General features: G+C 44.5%; 1 protein-coding gene across 2 annotated transcripts in view; it reads right to left on the bottom strand.

The window, feature by feature from the left end:
- The window catches only part of ATRN (attractin), a 305667-nt gene that overhangs the window by 19690 nt on the left and 263509 nt on the right, over positions 1-22468 (bottom strand). For both annotated transcript variants that reach the window (XM_061552847.1, XM_061552846.1), the window contains exon 27: positions 12183-12290. In XM_061552847.1, coding sequence (XP_061408831.1) covers positions 12183-12290 — 108 coding nt within the window. The remainder of the gene's footprint in view (positions 1-12182; positions 12291-22468) is intronic.

A 22468-nucleotide genomic window follows, 5' to 3' on the forward strand; every position in this document is an offset into this window, starting at 1 on the left:
CCAGATAATACGACAAATCTATAACCTTAAACACCCAGTCGTTCATAAAATTTGAAGCCAGTATAGTACTATAGTAATAGAGCAAGTGCAGAATCACTGCTGCCAGGATAATCCGGCACTGGGTGACATCAACAATTTGGCCGCATACATTTATAATCACCCTCTCGACTGACACAGCCTGAAGGCCTCTTCAGGCTGTGTCAGTCGAAGAGGCCTTCAGACTGCAGTCGACTCGCAAAGAGTTGCAGTCTAGAGGTTGCAAACGGGTTTTGATTCCTTACCCGTACCCGGCCGCACCAGGGTCGCAAATGGGAACCCGTACCCGTACCCAGCAGGGCACGGGTACCCGTTCCCTACCCGTACCCTACCCGAAATGAGTGACAAACGGTTACTCACCAGTGATTCACGGCCTACCCGTACCCGTACCCGGCCGCACCAGGGTCGCAAACGGGTACCCGTACCCGTACCTGGCCGGGTACGGGTAGCCGGGTATCGGGTAGGGTACGGGTATCGGGTACCCGGTTGCGACCTCTGTTGCAGTCCTCATTTTTATTCTGAATGCAAATTATTTATTTGGATCATTACTTACCCACTACCGACATGAGTACCTGCTCGTCTCAAGGAGCGTGATGTCCACAGAGCCAGAGGAATCGAACTTTGAACTTCAATAAAACTGGCTCCCAAGGGGAGCTACGCAAGTGGCTCATGTGGCTAGTAGAGTTGAGGCAAGATCAACCTGCGCCAATATCGAACGCAAGGGGAGCCTCGGAGATTTCCTCCCATCTCTCGGAGTGGGAATAATCCACCATTCGTACACAAGTACGAGCACAGCTAATGTAAGTGAACTTTGCCGTATCAATGGCACAACGCGTTCTAAAACCTAGTGAGTGTCTCGATATTGTAAACAGCGCGTGGTCTATTTGGTTTCTCAGAGTGAGGACGAAGTGAAATTAACTATTCTCAAGGTATTAAGGCAGACTATGCTTACACATAAAAAGGCTTCAATTTAATTTAATTAGAAGCAGGTGGCTGTCATTTGGTTTTATTTCCCTTTTTTTTACGAATCTGTAACTGTTGCTAAGAGGGTGCACGTGCGCTTGTGTGTGTGTGTACTTAGAACTGAGGTGACTCATGCCAAAAATGCCACTTATTGTTATTGCCCAGAATTAAACAAGGGGCTTTGTTGTGCAGGTGGCATTAAGTAATGGGAAATGGAAATTATGGCAGTGAAGCGTCCTTACGAGCACAGCCCTCCACTAAGCTGGCTCGTCAAATGCAACCCACAGTTTGATTGTGCAGGGAGCTCTGGCGCAGTGACCCTAACATCTCCAGTGAGGTGAGGTGATGACCTGTTGATGGTCACCTTCCTTTGGGATGGCTTCACCTATTCTCTCTTGCTCTATCATCACCTGTGCCCAGCCCATCACTGTCTCTGGAACCGCACCAATATCTACATTTATTTAACTAATCTACAAATGACCATGATTAACATCATCAAGTGCTAAACCACCTGATATGCAGTAGAGATCACCAAAAAATTGAGAGATGGGTGATAGGGTATGCCAATTATTCAGTGAGTTGGAGGAAGAAGAGCTGGTGGACCATGCAAGTTAAGTTTGTAGTCAATAAAAACAACATATTAAGATGAATACCCAGTTGGGATTATGTGCAATTTTTGTTTACTTGGAATCTGGTGTGAACTTCTGTAATATTTCACTTGAGAAGATAACTTTACTTATAGTTTAGCCGTACACAAACTCAAGAGACCAGCAGTCCCATTTGGAAGTGACCTGGGCCAATAGGCTGGAGGTAGGGAGCGATGATTGCTATGCGTATAATCCCAATTGAGTAATTTGTGGTACATTTTCGAATTTGGAAAATTTGGACCTCGATGCTGGCACACAATGGCCTACTCTAAACTAAACTATAAACGATTTTTTTTATTTTACCAGGTAAGGCCCTTCTTGGTTCTTTCGGTAAAGTCACGTAGAAGGGAAGTAATAAAATAATAAAAATAAATTATGTGACTTTACCGAAAGAACCAAGAAGATGAATCCCTACAGTCACGAAAGCTTTAAATCGAAAAAAAAATATTCAGGTAAGGCCCATTGAGCGATGTAGCTCTTTTTCAGAAGTGACCTAGCCACAAATGATAGCTGAATTATGTGGCTTATCATGTTGAAATGTATAGCAGCCAAATACTGGAGGCGCATGTTTCTAAATTTGGAGGAGAAAACTGGAGGACCCGGAGTAAAATCCACGCAACCACGGGGAGAACATGCAAACCCCAAATATACAGCAGGTGCCAGGGTCGGGATCGAACCCACGACCTCCTGTATACCAGGCGAGGTATTTAACATCTCTCCACCGTGGCACCTGAGTAACCGGTGGCAATAGGTTGCCAGTAGGGGTTGATCATTGCTGCTGTATAGTCCCAATTGAGTTATATGCTGTATATTTTTGAATTTGAAAAACTAAAATTTGAACCAAACGCTGGCACAGAATGGCCTCCTCTTGCAAATGACGTCACGGGATATTTGTCGTCCACTCTGAAGCCGACGTCAGGGGCGAATGTGGTTATTACACGCACAGTATTGATCAGGGTGTCTGCTGAGTTTGAACCGTGCACCTCTGCAACAATGGGCGTGCCACCACCAAAGCGTACAGCCTGTATAAGGTGAGATTTGTACTTTTGCAGACGAAATATATCTCGGGCCCAATTATAGCCTTTCTGGTAAAAACGCTTTTTTCACAGTAAATAGAGCCAGCGACTTATTCTCAAACTTAAACTTTCTTGGTGAAAAGATATCCTTATCTTCTTTAATAATAAAAAAAGTCATGTTCTCTCAAACTACATACATCAATGTATTTAAATATTTATCCCCTTATTTAAATTGCAATCGTTAAAAGGGCTGATTGTGTCGTCGTGCGAATCCAAGAAGTGTTGGGAATTATTGATATTTTTCAACATCAATTACTGGAAAAGTGAACCTAATATATATTTCTACATACACAAATACCACCGTACATACATTCAACTGGCACAAATGCAGTATGTTTTTCTTGTTCCAATAAACTGCGTTTTAAACTACAATGTGAACTCGATATTAACGTGCGGAAATGTGCAAAGGCAGAGCCAGTTTGGTACGGAAAATCCGTTACCTTGTTACGTTGTAACCTCGGCGAATGCACACTGTGAATCTTAATGTCCAAGTGAAAAATGTCCAATAACTTAATTAAATAAGGGCTGCAGTTTTTGTGCACTGAATTATTAATTTTCTTTTCGTTTAATGTTGATACAGCCAACACAACAACAGAAAAGCTGCCACGAAGTCTTCCATTGTACAAGTTGCTGAGTAAGTTAAGATGGTAGCTGTGGTATATATTTCATGGCAACAGAATCAACAACACGTGATGGAATGAGTGACACACAGAAAGCCAGTCAAATCTTCTAAAGGCAAACTGCGATAATCAGTACAGTGGCAAGGCTCATCAGGCTGAGCGGACTATGGAAGTTTACTTTAGCAGTACAGATCATGACTGAAAGTTCATTACATGGCTGATGCTTATCCTAATTGCATTTCCAAATATCACGTAAAGATGGTGTGGCCAGCACCTGGCTACCGATGTGAAATAAGTCATTAGACTATTCGAGATAAGCTGCAACACTAAAAAGCAACAATCGTGCCGTTATTTTTCGATGTCGGACGACCCGGAGAAAAAATCCACGCAACCCACGACCTCCTGTATACCAGGAGAGGTAGATAACATCTCGCCACCACGTTTCCCTCGATTTACCAGCGCGGAGTGAGAGACCTCCCAAGCGCTCATTTTGCTCTGCCTGATGCGAGGTTTGCATGTTCACAGGGGCTCAGCACGAGGCAATCAGCAGCAGGTGCGGATTTCCTGGTGTTAACGACCCCTCCTTGAACTGGCCTGCTGATGGCTTTAAACTACACAACGAGGAAAAGCGAGGCTCCCTGCTGTGTCTGACACATCCCACCGCTGTTGAGCTCACGCTTGCCAGAAGCAAGCCAAGGAGAGACATTTAATGATTCTGCTTGCCTGAATATCAATCGTAAAAGAGCCCCCCCCCCCTCCCTCGTTCTTACACGAGGTCTGTTATGTGCTTCCTCATCTCCACTGTTGGACCTAAGCGTGGTGGAAATATCCCACATCCCTGCGGTCTAGTGCAGGATATGCAGTGGGAAAACAAGCGTTTACGATTCTCCGAGTCATGTTCATCTTACTTACAAACTCACGATCTTACGATTGGACTGAGCTGCACGACCAACAAAGTTACCGTCCCGGCCGCCCCTGCTAAATATCAGAAAAAATACTGACATATACGGAGCGCATTTCTTACAGCTGGCTAGAGAAGAAAAGCATCAACATTTGTCTGTATGTAGAACTTCTATTGCACCGTACGGAGCTAACCATGCTAATCTGAGGTCCCCACCACACTCCATACACCGCTCCCCTTGTCAGCTAAACAGCATTGCTGACAATGTCCACTGTAAAAAGTCAACTTACATTCTTGAACATGTGCCTGCAATGTATATTACACACCACTTATACCACCGCAGCTCCTCATTTCACATCTTTTGTCAATGGCTCCATCTTCTCTGCCACTTAGTCCTTAGGTTTCACAAAATAGATCTGTCTCACGCCCATGCTAAAAAAAAACCCCAGTGTGGACTCTATTGCTGCCTTGCTAGCTGCCATCCTTATTACCAACCTCCCTTTCCCTAACCCTAAACCCGCATCGCTGCTGTGCCCCCATCGCTGCACCCTGGCCTTGGGAGGCACTTGGCCACCTCAGACCTTGGAAATTCTTGAAATCCCTTAGATGAGCTCGTGAATCGAGCCGGAATCAAGACGGACGATTTCCCTCACTGTTTTTACGGCCCTGGAAGTGCCCGTTTTGTGCACTTCTTTTGAGTGGCCGAAAGCCAAATTGTGAAACTCAATAGCAACGTCTCGACTGTGGGAGCTTGCTTCATTCTTCTTAGCTTCCCAGATGTTTGGAGATGTGGAAGCTCGACTCTCATCATCTACACTGCTGATTCCGGATGGCGCCAAACACCACGAGAATACAAACCCAAAGGCTTCCTTCCCTCCTCTCCCATTAAGTAGTTAAGTCCTAATAACAGACCTTGGTAAAGGACACAACGCAGAAGTTCCCTAGGTTTGATCTTCCATGAAGCTGATGGTCCACCCTAAACCGCATCCACTGCACAAACCATGTCAGATGCAGATTCCTGATGCACAAATGGAAAATTTAAAACTCTCCAGGAGTAGTGTGCGACCGTGGTCATCCTGCACAGACCGTACGACGTATAACGATGCAATGCCCCCATTCACAAATACGAAGGAGACATCACAGCGATGATGCACTCGGCTGGCTCCTGCCGCGGTTATCTGGCTTGACCAGCTGAATGTTAAATTGTAGTTGCTGCATCTGCATCAGCCGTACGACAGAAGAAGAAGAAGTTTCGATTTAAAGCTTTCGTGACTGCAGGGATTCATCTTCTTGGTTCTTTCGGTAAAGTCACGTAGAAGGGAAATAATAAAAAAATAAAAATAAACCATAATAAAATACAATTCTCACGACGTTTTGGCCACAACGCAAGCAGCCGTCCCTCAGGTGAAGAACAGGTCTGTCGGAAAGAGGACGGCTGCTTGCGTTGTGGCCGAAACGTCGTGAGAATTGTATTTTATTATGTAAAATTTATATTATCTTATGATTTCCCTTCTACGTGACTTTACCGAAAGAACCAAGAAGAAGAACAATCTAATTTCACTCACCGACTTTTTCCTTCAATCACCATTCTAAAGCTCACCCTCTTCCCATTCCTTCCACCGTTGGCTGTAATATATTACACAGAGGTAGTTGCCTCAGCCACTGCACTACAGCACGGTCCACCGTCCGTGCGGGGATATGGAGGTTGCGATGGCCGTGTGCACTGTGCCGTGTCGCTGCTCGGTCTGCCTGGTCCCTCGGTTTCCCTTTGATTTTGTCTTCTTATTTTGTCTGTGGGCTTGCTGTTTAAGTTCATACGCCTGCCCTGTACAGCACCTTCAGATGCTCACGTTGTTTTTAGACGTGACATAATTTGAGGTATCACTCGACACCGACGTTAGCCATGGCTGGAAAGTGAACTCAGGTCGCTGGGTTCATAGTGCAGTTTGCTAACCATTGCGCCACCACCTCACGCTTTCAAGTCATTTGTCCGATGGTTTTTAGCTTTGTAGAAATACAGGACACGGACTGAATATTACTCTTATAGATCTAATATCGTCACCCAATGCACAACTGCGCATATTCTATGAGTTTACTTCAGGTAGACCTTTTTTATTATTATTATTAATAATGGCCAGGTTGATAACTTCACTCTTAAAAAAGTCTCCTGTCCTCTTTGCATACACGAACCTTCGTAATAGCTGCTCAGTTCTTCATCAGGCATTGATAAACCATTTCACTGCACACGAATGCCCGTGGCGAGCACTCTCTGCCAGACGCCAATACTTATGAAATATGAAAGCATAAAATAAAAAATCACACGCATTTTCCTTCACTGGAACTTGCAGCTTCTTGCGCAGCAGAACACGTCGTCATTCCAACGCAGGCCACTGTATTTAATATTTTAATCTAAGAAGCTGTCGTTTTATGGCAAGGTCGATTGGCAGTATATTTCACAGCAATAATTGAGCAAGTTTTTTTTTTACAACAGCAGCGCACTAAAAAAATTAATCGCTGGCGAACAGTAAATAGCATGGCGATTTAAATAAGCAATCCTCCTTCTCATTCACGACCACAAAGTGATCTAGTAATATAATGCGAAAATAACAGAAGCCATATATTAATAGCTTGGGGCTGCTTTCTTCAAGTCACTCATAAAAAGCAATCTTGGAGCTCACCTGCCTTCCAAGTGTTACCGCGTGCATCTACACGCAGCGTATCCACGCTGTACTCAAACCAACACATCTCAAACACGTGCATTCACACTCATTTCTGCTGCAAACTGCCGCTCCTTAAGCTCTTTAATCACCTTTACACGAATGCTTCCAACTGTGGCACGCTCCGAGCGAAATGGGTGCGTGGCATGTCGCGTGGCTCAATTCTTTCCCGGGAAACAACGGGTGAGATGCATCCCACAGTGCAAACCATGCGCTGTATACAATGCAGCAATGCCTTAGCCGATCTCGTCAAGGAGCATAAACCATCGTACGAACTCCGGTCATCCGAGCAGCAGCAGCAGCAGCAGCGGCTTTTGGCTGGCCATCGAACAAAGATGGTCAACCGCATCGCGTGGCGCTTTCAAATGCGCTTCTGCAGCCGTCTGTAACGCTCTTCCTTCCGATTTAAGGAAGCCACTGGAGCCTTGCAATTTAAAATCTAGATTTAAAACTCATTTCTTTAGAACTGATATTTGTGTTTAGTTTGTTGTCCTTCCCCCGCACCATTCGCACGCACGGTTGGCTACGTACGGTGCGAAAGACGTTCAACAGACGTACACATATACATATTTGCCTCACTATCCCCCAGCCCACTAACCCCATTGTTTCATCACCCATACCAGTCGGACACACTCCCCATTACAGCCACCTGCTTCACCAACGCCCACCGCATCTAACTCCCAACCCCCCAAACTGCAATCCCTGTCCCTCTTCCCTCATCTTTCCCTTCACCACAGACCACAGTGGCTGCTTGTGCCAAGGTAATAGGCTCGTGTTCAATACAGCCCAAAAGCCCAATGGGGCAGTCACTATGCAAGCCAGCTATTAATCAGAGTGCTGCTGGCCTCCCACACAAACGCACTCAAAAACACACGCGCAAGCACTCCACTGCGCACACAGACACGTACGCGCGTATGCATACGTGCAAATCCATTGCACACAAAGACAAAGATCCCCCTCATAGCCTTTTTAGATTTTTAGGCCAAGAGCTGTGGGTGAGCACCTATGAAGGCCAATACGGTACATGAGGGGGATGGGCAGACAGCACCATGCCCCGCCGCCTTTGTCTCAACAGTGGCGATGTTTATCGCACCACAGCAGGGTACTCATTTAATGCTGAGTCGACCTAAGAGAGGCCAAGAACCGATTCAGATACTTGTCAATAGTGTTGGCTGGAATCGAAATCGGGTCGCCGGGTTCGTATCGCACAGGCACATATACGTGCGCACACAATGTACAAACACTAACAACCACCGCTATTTCACCGCAAAAATCTTAAGTGGTATAGCACTATAGCACTTAAGATTTTACAGAGTGGTAAAGGTAAATGCACAGGTCAATGGATAAATAATCTGGATGTTACAGGTTTAAACACATACACAACGAAACATGCATACCTGGATGTACACACAAACGCAATTAGGTAAAAAATATATACTACTTGTCTGTTAAAAGTCTTCCAAAAATACACAAACCAATTATCCACATGAAGGTTTCTGTGCTTGCCGCTGACAGACCTACCAACCCTATCTCAGGTGAAGGTGTTCGAGGGGAAGGATACGTCGGGTAGCCAGTTGAATAAAGGTTTGCGAAGTATACAGGCAACATTTAACCGCGCCATTAGTCTGGAGAATTCACAATGTTATTAATGAGCGTGCACTTGTAGTGCAGAGAAAGAACCTTACAAAACTTCGGCCGTAACTATAACCAATGAGAGAGAAAAAACGCAAGCTCGTATTCCGTATTATTACGCGTCACATTTAAACGTGTTTTTCTTAACTGTTCAACTTTGATTGGACTTATTCAAATTATTCTGGTGGCATGTCAGTATTTTCACCACCAGCAGTCCCTACAGTATAGAAAACCGCACGCAAAACGAAGCCCAAACGACGACACGGTATATTCAATTTGCTCATCGCGCCCATGCAACGGCAGGTCAACCAAAAGGTCCCCGGTTTTTTCCCCAATTTAACTGGCATGCAAATTTGTTATTTACGACCAGGTAGACTTTTTTGGGCGGGGAGGGGGGCAAGATCACCGTCTCAAACACATGAGGACGGACAGAGTTCTGGTTTGGAATATAAATTTGCACTCACAGCCTTTCAATTACAACCGCTGAGCACAGTATCCACCTTAATGGAAGCGGCCCATAAGTACGGGTTCCATAAGGTCAAACACAATATAGCAACCGTACTGGGCTAATTTATGTCCAATTTCCCACAATTTTCCACTATTTAGCTCCACAGCACCAGGCATAAGCGAAGCTTCTTTAATCCTTTGCCTGATCAACACGTATCTTGCCTATAAATGTAATGTTTTGTCTGTCCGTCCATCCATCTGTCTGTGGACGCAACTTGTTAAGGATTTGGCTCGCAAACCGTGGGGTGTATGTATACAAAAAGTAGCCAGGTACCATGCCATAAGCCCCGTGGTGAGCCAGCGCTGTTCCATTTTCCCATCCGTCAACTTTAAAGTAGTTAAATTAACAATTTAGTGAAATGTTTCATTATTTATTTCATTCCATACGCCGCTCCACGAGCGCCAAAGCACGCATTCGCGCATGCGCGAAACGCTGACTGGGGGTTGCCCCTAGCAACGCACACACCTTCGTTGGGAGGGGGAATTTTTTTTTTCTTTCCCGTTAAAAATGCACAAAAAATACACACAACGCTGAGGTAATTTCTTCAAAGTGTCATGTCCTCTTCTCCCCCCCACCCCAATGTGTGCACTTACTACTATAGGGTCGGTAGATACTAATATTATAGCGCTTAGATACTATTATTGTACAGTGGGCGGGAGGATGGTGGGGGGGGCGGGGGTAGCGGCCCAACCACCAGCCTGCTAAGGTGCCACCTCGGCCGGCTGGGCAATCTAGGCGAGGCCGGGGCCTCTGCACAGGACTAGGCCTCGCCACGGCAATGTTAAGTAAGTACCATTTTCTTGCTTCTTTTGCTAACCTAACGTAGATAGAAAACTAATATTAAAAAAATGAGTTTGGAAATATTAAAATAATAATGTTTGTGTGTAAACAACTCATTTCAAAATTAAGTTGGTAAATATTAAAATAATAATGTGTCTAAGTCCTTGTGTGCATGTGAGTCGATGGGCGTGTCTGCGACGATGTGTGTGTGTGTACGTCCGTGTGTGTGTGTGTACAAGTCGATGTGTGTGTGTGCAAGTCGATGTGTGTGTGTGTGTAAGTCCATACGTCTGCGTGTAAGTCGATGTGTGTGTGTGGCTCTATGTGTGTGTGTGAGTTGATGTGTGTTTGTGTGAGTCTATGTGTATCAGTCGATGTGTGTGTGTACGTCGATGTGTGTGTATGTGTGAGTCCGTGTGTGCGTGCGTCGATATGTGTGTGTAAGTCCATATGTGTGTGTGTGTAGGTCGATGTGTGTGTGAGTCTATGTATGTGTGTGTAAGTCGATGTGTGTGTAAGTCGATGTGTGTGCATGGGTCCGTGTGTGTGTAAGTCCATGTGTGTGTGTCTTAGTCGATATGTGTGTGTGTGTAACTCCATGTGTGTGTGTATAAAGTCGATGTCTATGTGTGTGAGTCCATATGTGTGTGTCTGTAAGTCGATGTGTTTGTATGTGTGTGGGTCGATGTCTGTGTGTAAGTCGATGTGTGTGTGTGTGTGTCTTTATCGCCTGGGCAACGCCGGGTACTTCCCGCTAGTAATGTTATAATATTTCCCCCCCTATATGTAACATTTAATACATCTGTAAATTATTTCAAATATTTACAGAAAAGCTCCAATTTCATTCAAGACTTTCAGTTAACGGTATACGTAACGTCAGCATTTTTTAAAATTCAAATGCTGATTTCACGAGCTGTGTCGTGTATATCTGTCAACTGTAACAGAGGCATTCAAGAGGTGGTGTGCATTCAAAGTACGTCCGACAAAGTGACTGGATGACAAAGGGTTAATGCTGCTCATTAAAACATCCTATCTGATTCGAATAGCATTTATTATTCCGTGGCTTGTGCTGCATCAGACAACCCACCCACAGATGTCACTCTCCTAATGCCGGAACAGGCGAAACTTTTCCCACACCCACATTACACCACCCACGGTCGGTCGCGGAGGGCACAAGACATTTTATGGTCTCCCACTTTTGAGAAGTGAAAAATAATACACCCAATCTTCCTCACTCACTAAGATGGACTGATATGCATCAAATAATCTATAATGGTGTAGGGAAGACACGGTCGCTACTGGCGACCCGACAAAACAATCCCAGAGCAATAGGGAGGCACTGCAGGATTCTGGCTGGCACAGGCTGTAGATTGAGCTACAACTCTGATACACGTAGCACAGAGAACACTCATTTATTTTATCCTGGCTGGCTGTATTGTAGGCGATGAGTGCCATCAAGTGAGCTGTGCGTTTTAAAAAAATGGTGGGAAACATTGAGGATATTATGGTGAGTGCCAAGTTCACGTAAACCTGCTTCTTACACACGTATATTGCCAATGAATACCAAAAACTTGGTTTTACCTGGTGGGTGAAAACATAGAGTGGCTTGTACAGACAGACAAAATCCCCCGTGTATCCCGCACAGTCTGTTCGTGAGCACCTTTGATGGTTGGCACACCGCCAGCCGCCTTTGTCTCCCCAGTGTTGATGTTTACACACCACACCAGGTACTAATTTGAGGCCGAGTCGACCTACTGGGGGGAGGCCCTGAACTGGTTCAGGTAATCATGTCAGCCATGGCCAGGATTCGACCACGGGTCACCTGCTTTGCATCGCTGTGACGCTGCTAACTACCGCAACAGCGTCGTTATTATCACTGGCGCACACACGTATACCGTACATACTAATGCACTGCACGCGCGCACATACACACACCCATCGCAGGTGTGCGGGACGAACATCGTGTCCGTACGAAACGATGCGTGAATGGACAATGATGTGCGTGTATGTGTGCATGGGTGCATGTGTGTGTGTGCATGTGTGCATGTGTGCGTGTGTGCGTGTGTTCATGTGTGCATGTGTGCGTGTGTGCATGGGTGCATGTGTGCGTGTGCATGTGTGCATGTGTGTACATGTGTGTGTGCATGTGTGCGTGTGCATGTGTGCGTGTGCATGTGTGCGTGCATGTGTGCGTGCATGTGTGCATGGGTGCATGTGTGTGTGCATGTGTGCGTGCATGTGTGCGTGCATGTGTGCGTGTGTGCTCTCGTGGCGTACGCGTTGCAGCGCAAACTCGTCTCACCTTGATGCTGCCTCCGATGAGGTCGGGCGGCTCCTCCTCGCTCTCAAGAGCCACGTCCACGCTGGCAAATGGCCGGCTCGCCATCTGCTGCATCTCCCGCATTAGTTGCTGTTGGGGGGGGGGTGGAGGGGAGACAAAAACAAAAACGAAGGGAATGCGTGAGCAACCCGAGAAACAGGGACTGAGACAAACACACGGACATACAATGACAGCGACAGAGAAGCATGCAGCCAGCCAACCGGCCGTAAAGAGACAGAAAGGCCAATCGAACAGAGAGAGAGACGGCAGGATAGACAGATACAAATGAAAAGTGGTTGTGACAGGGAGGATAAACAAGAAAGCAAAACAAATACCAACCAAATTAATTATTCATCAAGCAAAGCATTTTGTCGATTGTCATGATCATCCGTGTTCAATGTTAGCGTCATTAGATTTTTCCACCGTCTTTATTAGCGCCACTATTACCATCATCGTCACATTCATTAAAGCTGTTATGCACCTGTGCAGTCCACTTTTGCACGAAGCAAATGAGACGAGCAAGAAAAAAGCCTCTGCTAAAAATCGTGAATGAAATCCACAGTACATCACTTTGGTTTACTCTGCTTTTTGCTGACGACTGGAACGCAAATGGCACGCAATCATAATGATGATGGTGTATTTAATATCCTAAATTTATCACACGAAACCTTTTCTGTTCAGCAGATGTGTCATTTAATATATATAAATATATGCCTAGCAACATAGCATTGCATAATACTGCTAAAAAACACACGCGCAATATGAAGAAATGCAGCTACAGATAAACGTGCGAACTGCAGCTTAATAACAATTAAAATAATCATTTCTATTTGGACCGCATTGTTTCAATAAAACAATTAAAAAAATTTGTGATAACAGGTTTAACAGCACTACCCAACGTTTAAGCCTTTCCCACAAAGATACACAACATTCTGAAAAGCATTAGAAGCCGACACACGACCTTGGGTGAATCTAACAGCATTGACCTGGAAGATGTACTGATGGGTGCGATGGGACCTCCCGTGCAACCATCCACTCTGATAACATCAGACTGGATGGTTGCAAAAATACACGCAGGAAAAAAAACGCAGCAAAACACACGGTCAAAGTAAAACAAAATCCAAACTCAAGAGCGTGAGGTGGCGTGGGGGTGAAAGGGCTAAAGTTTGCGACATTCATGATAAGAGTTGCTGTCTGTGGCTTCTTGGCCGAGTATGAACCCGCGGGCACGAAACATCAATGGAGGTGGGTGTGTTTATGCATGCCGGCCTTGTTTATTGGACTGGACGTATTGACAAGAGGGTAACAGCTGGGACGAGGCCTAAGCTCTCAGAAGTCAGTGGGCAGGGCTGAGCTTTCGTGTTGTCGTTACTGAACAATCATACACCGTGGGCTCCCGAGATTATGCAGGCAGCATAGGTTTTGATACGCGAAGGAACAGCTCGCACACCGTGGCGCACTTCCAGGCGAAATTCACTTCATGTCTTAGTTCGGCGTGTTTTCCATGTATCTGGAATAGTATTTCACAAAGATGAAATTGGTGGATGAGATTGAAATTTTCAATTATATTCGCTTTTATTTTTTAAATGGCAAATACACGATTCCAGAAGCAATGCTGCTATTCCAAATGCCAAGGTAAGCCAGGCTCTACAAGGTTACGCAGTGGCAATTATTAAAATGTTCATATTTTTTAGTATTACTGCAAACGTTAATGTGTTCGGCTTTGGAAAAAGAGTGAATTCAGTTTGAGAATGTGGCTGACTCGAATAATACTTAAAAGTACTATGAAACGAATACTCAGTTTAGATTTGTATTGTACAAAGAATAATGAACAGCCCTTTTGCCAGTCCACTGCTGGATGAAGGCATCCCCATAATGCGTCAATTCAGAGGGTTGTTTTACCGTACTTCATCACACTGGTCAGTGTGGATTTGTAGAGGGAGGGCCCAGAAGAAGTTTAGATATCACTTGCCACCAGATAGAATTGAAATCAAGTGGCCATGTGAATAGCGCAATGTGCCAACCACTACGCCGCCACTCCACCGTAAAATACAACACCAAAAAAACACCACCCTCATTATTCATTCATACACACGACGTTACGTGTAATTACGTCTTAACGACTTTGGAATTTAATTGAAATCCATTTATCAAAAACGCGTAAGGTGTGCGCCGAATGAATTTAGGATTTCTCAAAGCGTTTGCACCTCGCCCACTGCGACCCAACGTGTACGGCGATGCGAGTGAGCCGCCTCTAACGTGATTATGTGCTTCCTGGATAAATGATGAGGGGGGGGGGGGGGACAATGCGCCGCGTGATATTAGCATGCAGTTCAAACGGGCTGCACCGGAGGAGGCGGCTCTTGCGCACCGGCACGTTTGAACAACACAAGTAATGGTATGCACAGCTCAGCTTTTCATGATTCATGACAAACGTTAAGTACATGACCAGAGCAGCGTGTATTTATTTCTTTAAAATCTCACCCACCACAAGAAATTGCTTGGGCGTACTGTAAATTTTAGACCAACATCAGATTAACCAAATGAAAACGCCCGAAGTATGCCAGTTTTAAGCAAAGCACATTCAACCTTGGGGTATCTGTATTACTAATATTCATGCATGGATTACTTTAAATTATCTACAACCACCTTGCATTAATAACCTATACTTTTTCAACCAAACAAATACGTGTGTGCCACTTTACAGGTTCAGAGATGCATGTCACGGGTATTTGCCTAGCGGCAACATTTTATGTGCCACAAATGGGATTTTTTGCTTACAATAAATTACGAAGGAAAGTCATTGAAATCTGCTTTTGCAGAAAGAAAAAAAAAACTATTTCAGCTGATGCTGACATTCTACTTTAAACAGAACAGTGCATAAAACAAACTGAAAAGAGGGCGCTCTTATGCCCCAGAGGGTAAATGATCAAAATGCAGGCCCAATGCCAGCATCACCACAACGCTCCAGCAATCAGACAACAAAGCAGTCCCACATACCAAGCACAGGGCCACAAAGGGCAAGTAGGCTAAGTACACTATCGGTGGTTAATCGCTCGGCCGTTTGTCTGCGCCAAAGTTATGCGACCACGGAACCAAAGGCAAAACAGTCGTGGAATGGCATGAGTAGAATTCACTTGGCCCCCACTGACAAGTGGGATCCGACGAATTCAATCTGTATTTCCTTCTTCATTATCTATCGGTAAAGCTGACATCTGCTCTGCAGACCAGACAACCCATTAAAATGTGATCTGGATTAAATAGGGAAGAAGGGGCTGACAATGGTACCCGTGTTCAATATAACTTATGAGTCAAAATGCCATTTGCTGATGACATTGCAGATAGATCACTACTTGAAATATATATATATATTTCTCATTCATAACAAAGGTATTTTTTTGGGGTGAGATCGCGTAAATTTTAATGTGTCGTTAAACCCGCCACAGCCAATAAGGTTTGTCACGTAAACAAAATGTGCCAATAAGTTACGACTTCAGCACACTGGTGCGTTTTCTTGTTCATGTTTTTGTTTATTGTTTGTTGCGGTTGCACCCGATTCAAGAGCCGAATGGCTCACAGGGCTATACCTAATAAATTAAACTGAAAACTGTTAAGAGAGTAAACCCACAACATTTACCATTCGAGTATGACGACGTTTCGCTGGTGATTACAACCAGCCTCATCAGGCAATTTAGCTGTCAGTGTGCACTGTTGCACTTCAATGCGCGTGCACATTAAGCCTTGAACGGAGCAAGTGGCCCACTGCGTATTTGTCCACAATGATCTACTTTTGTAACAGTTGGCTGCATCAGGAAGCCAAACGAGTAGGCAGGCCCGGATGAGCACATGGCCATATCTCAGTGGCAGCGATTTCAACATCCCGTGTCCTCTTTCCCAGGCAAATGAAAAATAGGACTGGGTGTTCAAATTCAGTCACATTATATCCCTTAATTATCTGCAAGGGCTGACGAGCATTAGATAGACCTTGCAATGAAATTTGGCCTTTTTGCAAACTCAGCAAAACACAGGTCTCGTCTAAATTGTAAGGCCAGAGAAGTCCCTTTTAAACGTGGCCGTTTGTTGGTTGAACTTACTTGAACCTAACTGAACAAGTGTGTTTTTTTTAGCATGTACGGAAGGTGAAACACAGGTCGCCGTAATGCTAAATCCAACCGTTCGGTTAAAAAGTGACAAGCCGCACCTCAGGCAGCCACAACACACGAGGGAGCTGTGCAGAACGCGCCTAGAAGGCAGGCGGAAGTTATAATCAGCAGAGCTCTGGCCACAATTCAATGATCTCACGGTGATGGCAACGGCCTACGGTAGAGAGATGGGGACATGCAACAACAAAAAATCACCCAGCCCAAGAAGGCAGTGTGCCACAGACACAGCTGTCATATGAAGCTGAAAGACCTGAGATTTCAGTTTAGAACTGCTGCTTGTTTAATTTGGTTTGGAGGCCTCAGTGGCACGTGGGCACAGCATGCAAAGGGGCGCATGGATGGACGCTCACAATTCAGGCACCGGGTCTGTGGTGCAGCGCAGCGTTTGCACTGCTCACGTTATTATTAATACAAGGAGCATGGGGCACGATGCTTGTATTTTGAGCTCGTACGATGAATCTAAGAGGCTGATTAATCAACTAAAATTATAAGCGGCTACTTGGTGTGGTTCATCGCTTGAACCCATTATAAAACAGCAGTCATCCCAACACCCTGCCTTCCGTAGGCAGGAAACTGCCCTGCAAGACACGCCCAATGTGACGTGACTGATGCCAATAAGCTCACCAAACCCTCCCCCGATCACCTCCCATCCATTGGCACGTGGGGAGAGATGACACTTTTCCCAACTATGTTGGTCTGCTTCTATTAGTCGAGTAATCAAATTAAAAACCTGCGTTACTTAAATAATTAATCGAACAGGCCAACGTTAGTGTATATATATATACATGCCTTGTCTCTGTTAATTGATACTTCAAATAATAAAGGCAAAATACAAAATGTGGCAATTATCTGCACTGAAGTGTTTGAAGGAGTAATCCCTTTGGTTGAAACCTATGGTTCACATACCTATAGTAGAGCACCAGTCTCTCCAGACGACAAATCTTGACTAATGACAAAATGGTACCAATTTAATCTACTTCAGAGCTAGGATAAGTTGAATTAACCTCCAACGAGGAAAGATACTGTTGGTTGAACGCATTAGCCACAGCACCAGATGGCTGGATCATTTAGATAATCATGAACGTCAGATATAAATGAATGTACATTTACATGAACATCAACGTTACTGGTAATCATTTTTTTTTTTTTATCAAGAGCAAAAATACTGAACAAGAACAAACTTTTCTTTCCCCGGTCAAAATTTAAAGGTCACATACAGGACTTTGGCACTCAGCATTATTCTTATTGTTATACTTGCAAGTCTCGTTGAAAAAATTATATATACTTATGCAATGTGTGTTCTTCTGGTACAATATTTTGCTCCCAAATAACATGTCCATATTAAGAAGAGAAGCTAGGAAAGCACACAAACAACTAGACACAGCAGGCTACACGGGGTAAAATAAACGCATGCGTGCAATGGAAATAAATAAATAAAGGCCACCCTATAAAATTCCTGGCAAAATAACTCAAGGTCACTCGCACAGGGCACGGGAAAAAAAACGTTGGTCACCAAAACATGGCACTCCTTTGAGCAGGCTGTATTTTTCATTTCATATATTTTTTTTTGAGATCACCCCAACTTGTCAAAGATTTTCACGTGAAATGTGGGGGGGGGGGGGGGGGGAGGAGACGGCCACATTTCTCCGGGCCAAAAGACTCCAGCGACCGTGGCTCGCTGAGAGCACCCGAGCAGGGATGCGCTGCCCTCGATTTCCCCGGCGAAAAATTGCAGCCAAGTAAAACCTGTCAGCGTGCACCACACTGAATGTTCGCATCTTCCTCCGTACAGCGAAAATAGGGAGGGCGGGCGTGCAGCTACTCCGCGCATCGACACACTATTTCCCACCCCTCTCTCTCTTGCTCCTCTGGCAGCAGCTCATGACTGCATCTGTACAAGTTACGCAACACATGGCCTGGCTACATGGGAGGATGACAACGGTGCTGGGGAAAGGCCCTGGGGCGAGCAGAAGCAATGAGCAGTGGAGTGTGGGTGAATACGAGGCGTAGCCATCACCCCCCCCACCCCCCGTGCGTACGCCGCATCAGCACGGCTGCCTTGGAGGCTGGAGATTGCGGGCGTTTGTTGCCGAGCATCGAACCCCGCGAGCCCCACACGTCCCACCGTGAAGGGGGGGGGAGCACCCGTGCATGCCAGGCGGCCAGGTGCCGGGTGTCGGCCCAAACATCCATCGACAGCCGCCCCTGCGCACATTCCCATAACAGCCTCGCGGTGGGGAGCGGTGAGTGGATGGGGAGGTGGGGAGCGGTGAGTGGGTAGGGAGCGGTGAGTGGGTGGGTGGGTGGAGGTAAAGCTAATTTTTCAGCAACGATCTCGCTCCAGCCCTGGGACTACAATCTCGTTGTGACCTCTCACCCGCAGCTGCGTTGCACCAAGTCAAGCACACCGTGGCCAACGCTGAATAACGTGCCAAGAGAGAAGAGACTGAGAGAAGAACCCATACCTCCATAAATCAAACTACATTGCAATCTGTGATTGATCTGTAAAATAGATTTGTTTTTTTTTCTTTCTGTTGTACACACTGTCCTTATATGCTTTTTGTTTTCTTATTAAAATACAATTTTTCTTAATAACATTGCGTGAAGGTGAGATGGCACCTACTACAATTAATCTATGGTTTAAATCACACTCTGCTTGTTGTGTTTTACAAATAACACTTAAAAAGGGTGTTAGAACACATTTTACGAACAAAATAATACACTTGTACAGAATGACCAATCTATAGTACAGTTAATTAAAGGGTTACTACTGTATCTGTAAATAATTTGAGCATATATCACCAAATACTCAAATACAATATCGATTGTTCTTGAAACGTTTTCACCATCCTTTGCAGCTCATTAACTTTGCGTACTTTGAATGTAATACCTTCCAGCCTTTACACTGAATGTTAAGCAATGTTCCGATGCCATTAAAAATGTATATCACGTAAATGTAGGAAATAATTTCGAACGAATAATATGCTGCTGCGAATGTTTTTTGTTTTGCAACAGATTATGTGATACTTTCTCCGAGCCGACACGTTATACAACTCATTCTTCAGCGGAAAATAAATGAAATAAGCACGAGGATTTGTCACAGCGCAGCACATACGTATAACTATAACACTCTTCTTGGTTTTTTTGGTAAAGTCACGTAGAAGGGAAGTAATAAAATAATAAAAATAAAACATAATAAAAGAATTCTCACGACGTTTGGGCTACAACGCAAGCAGCCGTCTTATTATTTTATTACTTCCCTTCTACGTGACTTTACCGAAAAAAACCAAGAAGATGAATCCCTGCAGTCACGAAAGCTTTAAATCGAAACTATAAAACTGGTCAACAACAAAAAAAACATTTTTTTTTCTGGCCTGGACTTTTGCAGCTGTTTTAGGCTAATTTCAGGGTGCGGATTCCAAATACGATCTCAGATTTGCTCTATCACATCTCATTTTTATGCTATCGGCATACCCCATTTTCATAAATTTTACCCGAAATTAACTCTGTCACTTATGATTGCAAGTTGTTGCGAGTCAGTGACTGCTTTAGTGTTAAAATATGGTGCTGTATTTTTAGGATAGTGTGTTTATAATATAATTTTATGTAGATATCCACATTTATTTAATATTTTTCTTCTGCAGTTTTTATTGAAAATTCAATACTTGATATCTCAAAAACCTGATGTGATAGACAAAAACTGATGCCAGATTTGGAATCAGCACCCCAAAATTACCTTAAGACCGATGGAATACCTTATGCCAGAAAAAGTGTGTTGACCAGTGTCATTTATGATTTGTTAAAGAAGTGGGACGAATGGATACACCGATGTCAGATAATATGAATAAGCTACAGTTTTGTAACAGATTACATAAAATCTTAAATTGGAAAATTTTAAAAGGGTAGCCACAGGGTGGTCTATCTACGGATACCCCCACGAACATAATATGGAGAGATTATAGTTGGCACCATTTGATTTTCTAAGCCTCGATGTCTCCCACCAATCTCAATACACTCATTAAATCGTTTAACTCTCTCTCTTATGTAAGATATGGCGCCAATCTCTTTCACCAAAAGACCCAAAGAATATAATATTCAATCAGCTCTTGAGAACGTCAGTATAAATCAGTGCGGTATCTATAAATGGATCACGCAATATACTACATATGCATATTAACCAACATGTACAGAACATAGAAACGAGAGCACGTGGGGGGAGAGGCAGACAAGACAGACAGGCACACCGCATAGCACGTTGTTGCTCTACCGGGGAGGAAACAAACCTAAACGTCAACAACAATAAAAAAAATGCTTTTGCTCGAGGCATGTGCAACCCTTCGACCAGCAGCAAAGGTCTGGAGGCCACACGTACATTGCGACTATTCCTAGGCTGGCACAGCTGTACAGCGAGTGGCCAAGCAATCTAAAGGTTACGAGTTCAAAACCTGGTTGGGTGTGACTCAGTCTATCATCCCTCTTGGGTCGATAAGTGCGAGAGTGACCCCCCCCCCCCCCGCCAACACCGGAACGTGAAAATGTCGTCCACTGGCTCAGGGCAGAAAACAGGAGATCGGCACTGCTCATTTGAGCAGAAAATCACTGACTGTTATGGCGATCCCCAGTTCCTTTTTGCGAATTAAGGTCCATCACGTGCGACTGCAGACCCAGTGCACAATGGGTGTATAATTATGTCAAAGGTAAAATGAAGGCGCCTTACTGCCCGGAGGTTTCATGTTCGGTAATTGAGGACAGTATTTACATTTTAGGCCACATTGCAAATGAATAACAATACATTGATAATGGGTTATTTAATATACTATGTCCATTTGTCACTTTCATTCAAGCCTTTAACATTCATGTAAAAATTTCTCTTGTCCATTGCATTAGATATGAGTTAATTTGAGAACCGTTATTAATCAGTTATTATTGAAATATTACTTGCAAGGCCGTATTGGAATACGTTTAACTGTTGAAATGAGCTCCAGGAAGAATTTGCATTCGGTAAGACTGAGGGGAAATTTTAAAATGCTTAATTATATACAATAGCATAGTTGACACGTTATTATTGCAAATAATATTCCACGTTTACATTTTTCACATGACCGCTGGCAAGTGCACCCCAACCAAAAATACCAATAATAATAATGACATAAAAATTACGCTCATCACCAGGTCCAAATTGCTTAGCGTTACTAATGCTCCCTCTCTCGGTCTGGCAGCACTATGAGCTTGGTGCCCTTCCTTCCACGGCGTACATGTGTTTATGCGTTAACCCTCCTCGCCCCTCAAGCACCATCAAGGAAGCCAGCAGCACGAGTCGAGGCCGCGCTAGCGCCCATGCAAGTCTGCCCACCTGAAACGGCGTTAACCCGTCGTTGCGCGTGACACGGCCAAAGGCCCCCCCCCCCCCCCCCATCAGCTGCCCCTGGCAGGAGTTGCGCCTGCCCTCGTCTCGCGATTAACGGCCACGGGGGCCGTATCAGAGGCTGAGCCGTAAGGCCCCGGCTAGCCGAGCTGCGAAAAAATTAATATCTCTCTCCTGCAGCCCGGCTCACAATGCAGATGAGCTTATCACGCTGTTCAGTCACAATCCGCCCGTTAGAAATGTCAGAGCCAAATGGTGGGATATTAGCTTTCAGATAATGCTCCATTGGATTTCTCAAGGTTTTTAATCGTTCGTACCTTCCCAAAAGAATATAAAAGATTTATACATAAGCTAAAGGATCTCATAATAAAGATGAAAGTCAGAAGCAATATAGACCTCTGGTACTGTCAGCTCTCCAGGGAAATGGGAAGGTTTGGCACATGAGCAGCCACAGGGGATGGAGATGTTTATTTATAATCTTACTGCACCGATAAGCTGGAAAATACATAAAACTCCCCATGCTCTTTACCAGTAAATAAATGTTTCAGTCAGGTTTTTCTTGACTTTTCCTCCGTTTTTAACAAGCCAGTGGGGTTTTAATAGAGGGCACATCATATTGTGTGTTTTTAATGGCAGTGGGGGATCATTAAATTTGTTTGCAAGATGTGATACAATCTCTCGTATTAATCCCTGAATGTCACTGGAATTAGTGCCTTTAGGTTTAAATGTCTTTTTTATTT

Source organism: Lethenteron reissneri, chromosome 17 (assembly GCF_015708825.2).
Source record: "Lethenteron reissneri isolate LAM-NWPU_2019-01 chromosome 17, ASM1570882v1, whole genome shotgun sequence".
Taxonomy (NCBI): domain Eukaryota; kingdom Metazoa; phylum Chordata; class Hyperoartia; order Petromyzontiformes; family Petromyzontidae; genus Lethenteron; species Lethenteron reissneri.